Source organism: Oncorhynchus tshawytscha, linkage group LG05, assembly GCF_018296145.1.
Source record: "Oncorhynchus tshawytscha isolate Ot180627B linkage group LG05, Otsh_v2.0, whole genome shotgun sequence".
Lineage (NCBI taxonomy): Eukaryota > Metazoa > Chordata > Actinopteri > Salmoniformes > Salmonidae > Oncorhynchus > Oncorhynchus tshawytscha.
This window is the reverse complement of record NC_056433.1, coordinates 85,167,828-85,174,891: the sequence shown is the minus strand read 5'-3', so window position 1 is coordinate 85,174,891 and position 7,064 is coordinate 85,167,828. Positions and strand designations below refer to the sequence as shown.

General features: G+C 43.3%; 1 protein-coding gene across 1 annotated transcript in view; it reads left to right on the top strand.

Moving 5' to 3' along the window:
- The first annotated feature begins 1,723 nt into the window (after nucleotides 1-1,723).
- The window catches only part of LOC121846587 (tetra-peptide repeat homeobox protein 1-like), a 12,683-nt gene continuing 7,342 nt past the window's right edge, over nucleotides 1,724-7,064 (top strand). The window contains exon 1 of the mRNA XM_042322732.1: nucleotides 1,724-1,890. Within this exon, the coding sequence (XP_042178666.1) occupies nucleotides 1,724-1,890 (167 nt within the window). The remainder of the gene's footprint in view (nucleotides 1,891-7,064) is intronic.

Sequence of the window (7,064 nt, the reverse complement as noted above, 5' to 3'; positions counted from 1 at the left end):
CAGATTCAACCATAAAGACCCGGGAGGTTTTCCAATGCCTCACAAAGAAGAGCACCTATTGGGAGATGGGTAAAAATAAAAAACAGATAGTGAATATCCTTTTGATAATTGTGAAGCTATTAATTACACTTTGGATGGTGTATCAATACACCCAGTCACTACAAATATACAGGCATCCTTCCGTACTCAGTTGCCAGAGGGGAAGGAAACCACTCAGGGATTTCACCATGAGGCCAATGGTGATTTTAAAACAGTTACAGAGTTTAATGGCTGTGATAGGAGAAAACTGAGGATGGATCAACAACATTGTAATTTCTCCACAATACTAACCTAAAATGACAGAGTGAAAGGTAGGAAGCTAGTACAGAATAAAAATATTCTAAAACATGCATCCTGTTTGCAACAAGACAGTAAAGTAAAACTGCAGAAAATGTGGCAAAGGAAGGAACTTCATGTCCCGAATACAAAGAGTTATGTTTGGGGCAAATCCAACACAACTCCCTGAATAGCACTCTTCATATGTTCATGTATAGTGGTGGCTGCATCATGTTATGGGTATGCTTGTCATTGGCAAGGACAGGGATTTCTTTTTTGGGGGGGGTATAAGCACAGGCAAAATCCTAGAGGAAAACCAGGTCCAGTCTGCTTTCCAATAGAACCTGGGAGATAAAGTCACCTTTCAGCAGGACAATAACCTACAATACAAGGCTAAATATACACTGGAGTTGCTTACCAAGGCAACATTGAATGTTCCTGAGTGGCCGAGTTACAGTTTTGACTGACTTAAATCGTCTTGAAAATGGCTGTCTAGCAAAGATCAACAACCATCGACAGCTTGAAGAATTTTAAAAAGAAAACTGTAAATATTGTACAATCCAGGTGTGCAAAGCTCATAAGAGACTCACCTAGAAAGACCCACAGCTGTAATCGCTGCCAAAGGTGGTTGTAACATGTATTGACTCAGGGCTGTGAATACTTATGTCAATTAAATATTGATGTATTACATTTTCTATACGTTTTGAAAAATTGCAAACAAAAAACATGTTTTCACTTTCTCATTATGGGGCATTGTGATGTCATTATGGGGCATTGTGATGTCATTATGGGGCATTGTGATGTCATTATGGGGTATTGTGATGTCATTATGGGGCATTGTGATGTCATTATGGGGCATTGTGTGTAAAATAAATCTATTTAATCCATGTCGAATTCAAGCTGTAACACAACAAAAAGGGGAATAAGTCAAAGGGTATGAAGGCCCTGTACATATACTGTTCCCTAAACTTTATGCATTCACTGTACTGTGGCATATAAGCGAACCAATATTACACGTTTGTCTTTCTGAGTCACATCTCACCGGCCCGTCTTGGAACTCTAAAGGGGGTTTCTCTACAGCTTTTTTGTTTGTTTGTTGAGACAATAAAACACATGGTTTAACATGAACATATGGGGTGATTTACTCCAATCCTCGGTCATCCAGCTAAATGTTGTTCTGTGGTGAGAAATTGTTAAGTAGAAGGCTAAGGTTGCAAATCCCAAATGACACCCTATTGCCCGTCAAAAGTAGTGCACTACTTAATTGGTAATAGGATGTTGTTTGGGACACAGATCTGATCTCTGTGTGCTGGTCCTCTCAAAGTCAACTGATAGCTGGCCCTCAGGGCCCCTGGAGCCCGGTCTCTCCCCTGTCTCCACCTTCCTCTCTGCTCCTAATCCTGCAGTAATGGTTAGTGAGTGGTGGAGACCCAGAGGAAGAGCCAGCGGCCTGCGAGTGGAAATCCCAGCCGGAGTGGGAGTGTTGCGCTTGGAGGAGTGCTCAGCGAAGCGCACCAGAGAGGAGAGAGACACGGAGCCCCCCCCACGCCATGCCGAGCGCACCCAACGCTCAAGGTGACCTAGCAATGCTCACACACACATGCGCATAAGCACACACACACACACGCACACTTTGGTCAAAAGAAGTGTGAGGTTTAAAGAGAAAAGGGATACCTAATTTTCAGAAGATTTTAGGGGGATAATTTTGATATTACCGGTTTCAGAATCCGGTGTACAGGTAGGCCACAGGAAGACAACTTTTTATTTAAGTAAGTATAAGTAAGCTGTTTCCATGAAAACAAAGCTATTTCTCTACCTGACTTAGTTCTACATTGTGTTGTGTTATAATGTCTGTTCCTTGGACCCTGTCCTCTTTCTGGGTTTGTTTTTCTCTTGTATTTTCTTCTGTTGTAAAGCAGAACTGAACAGTAGGAGGATTCACTCCAGGCCTCAGACAGGCACCACTTTCAAGTGTGGCCGATACACAGAGAGAGAGACACACACACAGACCTGAGCCATAAACAGAAACAAACAATATCGAAACTGCTTCCAATTGTACCACACTGTTTGACGGTTTCTGGGGTTGGGTTGTCGTTAGGAGGGTGTGTGTGTGTGTGTGTGTGTCTTTATGTCTGTGGTCGGGGTGAAGGCTCATGATATGATATAACCGAACATGAAATTTATTTTTTCACTCAGCTGATAAGTGATTTACAGCACATTTACTACTGTTTAGCTACAGTATGTCCCGGGTTCCAACTTTACTGATGACTAAACAAGCTAATCTCAGAAGATTTACACATTTTAAAGGCTCATACAGGCTTGTAACAAGTTATAAAACACCACACCTGCAGGCTTTCAGTCAACTGTTACAAAAAACAGTTTTCATTTGTTTCTATTTGAAAAATGTGAAAGTCTCCTAGAAGCCAGGAGTCACCCAAGAGAGGCCATGTCCCTGTCAAAGACACCATCAGTGTTTAGTCCCCCCCAGGTCCTCTTGGGGCCACTTCCTGCCATTAGCTAGTGTCTAAAGAGGTGTCTCTGTCTCAGCCAAGCCTGACCCCTGATCTCTGACCACACAACATGTTAGAGTAGGCTGCTTTTGTCCCTGTCGTAGGAGAACAATGTGGAGGAGACAGCCTGGACAGTTAGACAGACAGAGAGTGCCTATCCACTTGAAACTCATCTCTATCATGGACGTCCCTTAGATGAACCTCACTGAATGTGGTATTGACATCTCAAAAAACAAGGAAGCATGGAGGATGAGGTGTAATGGTGTGGGAGTGCAAGGAAACAAGGAAAATGTTAACTACTAAATGTTTGCTTATGTAACGGTAATGCTCAAAGTCATCTTCTCCTCATGAACCGTACGTCAGATTCAATCCAGATTTGGTATTTAGACTCATGATTACACAGAAAGGAAGATAGTTCCTACATGATGGAGTGCTTGCTTTGTTATTCAACTGATTTTGTGTCATTTCTGTCATCTTTTGAACCCCGTTCATTGCTGCTTGCAGCTATATTCTTATTTATCTTATTGTGCTAAAATATTTTTGGTGCTTTGCTTATTGGCAAGATCACAAGTCCTTCTGTAAGGAAACACTTTTCAGATCAGATTTAGCACCCACTCTGTAGATGTGTGTGTGTGTGTGTATGTGTCTGTGTGTGTGTCTGTGTGTATGTGTGTGACCCCCAAACCCTCAATCCATCCCCCACCCCACACTCCCCCACACACACAAATAATTCCACATTCTTCCCAGCACGTATAACAAAGTCAGTTATTGATATATTTACCAGAAGGCATCCTGAGCCAGAACGAATGTCAGAGGGGAGAGAAGGAGGAGATGTGATAATCCAAATAAATAAAGAAAAAAAACAGATTGATATTAATATCAAATCAGAGAGTTTGTGTGTGTGTGTGTTGTGTGCGTGCGTGCGTGTATGTGTATGTGTATGTGTGTGTGTGCGTGCGTGCGTGTGTGCGCGCGTGTGTGTGTGTATGTGTGTGTATGCGTGTTTGGAGAGGGGCAGCGTAGCGCGAAATGCCCAATTTCTCCCTGGCAGGGCCTATAGGCGTGGAGCACTAATGTAGAGTGACCTCTTCAACCCGTCCAGCGAGATATAATGAATCATGGAGGAATAGAAGGGGTCAAACAGGCACCTGCTCCTGATGGTTCCTGTCCCGGTGTTTAGAAGTGGGGTCTTCTCTATCCCATCACCCCTGAAAACACAGAGTGGAACTGAAATGCTGAACCTGGAACCCCGGAACCCCGGAACCCCGGAACGCGGAAACGTGCCCCCAGCAGCCACAATCAATTATTGATGCTTGATGAGAGAAGCCAAGAGGATGGGTAAACTCAGGCTTGATAAGGATGTGGGCACCCCAAATCACACCATATTCCTTATTCCCTATGAGTAGTGCACTCTGCATGAGCCCTGGTCAAAAGTAGTGCACTACATATGGAATAGGGTGCCATTTGGGAGGCGTACCTCGTGAGATGGAATGGTCCTAAAGAGCTGGGTAACACAGCCTCAGGTTAATTGTGGTTAAAACCTGGTGATGTGATGAGAGTCGCACAGACTGATTGTTGCTCTATATGTCCCAGACGGATCAGACTGGACAAATAAATCGACGGTCTTTTCTTCGACAATAGTTTAAAAGCAAGGACTTGAAGGGCATTTATTTATCAAGCTATTAGATAATTAATTTAAACAGGATAATGAATTTTTACAGGATAATGAATTTAAAGTAAATGACACAATCGGAGGTTTCCTTATAAGATAAATAACCTATGTACCCCATGTCTCTGACACATACTTTTATGTGTGTTTGTGTTTGTGTGTGTGTGTGTGTGTGTGTGTGTGTGTGTCTGTGTGTCTGTGTGTGTGTGTGTCTGTGTGTGTGTGTGTGTCTGTGTGTCTGTGTGTGTGTGTGTGTGTGTGTGTGTGTGTGTGTGTGTGTGTGTGTGTGTGTGTGTGTGTGTGTGTGTGTGTGTGTGTGTGTGTGTGTGTGTCTGTGTGTGTGTGTGTGTGTGTGTGTGTCTGTGTGTGTGTGTGTGTGTCTGTCTGTGTCTGTGTGTGTGTCTGTGTGTCTGTGTGTGTGTGTGTGTGTCTGTGTGTGTGTGTGTGTGTCTGTGTGTCTGTGTGTGTGTGTGTGTGTGTGTGTGTGTGTTGTGGGATTTGTCAAATCTAAGTGTTTCTGTTTGCTTTTCCATGTGCTTACGCATCCCTCTCTACCCAATCACAGTGCTCTGATCAAACATGTCTAGACCAGGAAAAACAATTCTAATGTAGTTTCACATTTCAGCCTCAACGCGTGGAGTATCCCAAACAGAGATGATCTGCTGTGGTGATCTTGATTGTCTTCCTGTCTCGGCCCCCTCAGGGGGCCTGAGGAAGGGCCACATGTCTGCACAGGCACAGTGATGGCTAGTCCCTAGGGGGTGATGCTGTGTTGCCGAGGCTAAACCCTCCTTCTGATGCTCTCTGATCACACATCAGTCACTGTTTGCGTCCCAAATGGCACCCTATTACTAATATAGTGCACTACTATTGACCAGAACCCACTAACCCAATACACCAAGATGGCAGCTCCTGCTTCGCATTAAAGGATTCAAGGGTTGGTCCCAAATGGCACCCTATTACTAATATAGTGCACTACTTTGAACTGAGCCCGATGGGCCCTGATCAAAACTACACTGAACAAAAATATAAACGCCACATGTAAAGTGTCCCATGAAACATGGGCTGAAATAAAAGACCCCGAGAAATGTTCCATGTGCACAAAAACCTTATTTTGCTCAAATTTTGTTGACATCCCTGTTAGTGAGCATTTCTCCTTTGTCAAGATAATCCATCCACCTGACAGGTGTGGCATATCAAGAAGCTGATTAAACAGCATGATCATTACACAGGTGCACCTTGTGCTGGGGACAATAGAAGGCCACTCTAAAATGTGCGGTTTTGCCATACAACACAATGCCACAGATGTATCCGGAATGTCCACCAGAGCTGTTGACAGATAATTTAATGTTAATTTCTCTACCATAAGCCACCTCCAACTTCGTTTTAGAGAATTTGACAGAAGGTCCAACCGGCCTCACAACGGCAGACCACGTGTATGGCATTGTGTGGGCAAGTGGTATATCTGATGTCAACGTTGTGAGCAGAGTGCCACATGGTGGCGGTGGGGTTATGGTATGGGCAGGCTTATGCTACGGACAATGGACAACGAACACAATTGCATTTAATTTTGAATCCACAGAAATACTGTGACGAGATCCTGAGGCCCATTTTCGTGGGACGCTACCCAAGATGCATCTGGACCATATCACCCCCTATTGAGCCACACTGAGATGGAGATAGTCGCTGCCTACCCTGATAGAATATTTGTATTGTGTGATGCTGATCTTACACAAAGATAATTCACAAAAGCATCTTTACCTAGAGTCGTAATTACTGACCGGTTTCCGCTGATAATCAAACATAAGCCTCTATCTCAATATTATTTGATACTATGATAAAACTAATGAAGCAAGACAACACTGTGATAAACTAATGAAGCAAGACAATACAAATGGTTAGCTGAGACTAAGTAGCTGTATGGTGAAGAAACTACAAGAGTTTGATTCCCAAATGGCATCCTATTCCCTATATAGTGCACTACTATTGACCAGAGCCCCTATCAGTGTAGAGGTAACATGTTGCTATTTGGGATGCATCCTGACTCCTTTCAGTTTGATCGTTGACAGTTATTTATTGATGCCTGGAGGCCAGACGACAGAATGATAAATAGAGAGGAAGTAATCACAACCTCTCCACAGATCAACTACATATAAATATGTTTCCCTCAGTTCACTGTGATCCCCCACAGATATATACGTTTATCTCAGTTCACTGTGATCCACCACAGATATATACGTTTATCTCAGTTCACTGTGATCCACCACAGATATATACGGTTCCCTCAGTTCACTGTGATCCACCACAGATATATACGTTTATCTCAGTTCACTGTGATCCACCACAGATATATACGTTTATCTCAGTTCACTGTGATCCACCACAGATATATACGGTTCCCTCAGTTCACTGTGATCCACCACAGATATATACGTTTATCTCAGTTCACTGTGATCCACCACAGATATATACGTTCATCTCAGTTCACTGTGACCCACCACAGATATAAACATTTCCCTCAGTTCATTGTGATCCACCACAGATATATACGTTCATCTCAGTTCACTGTG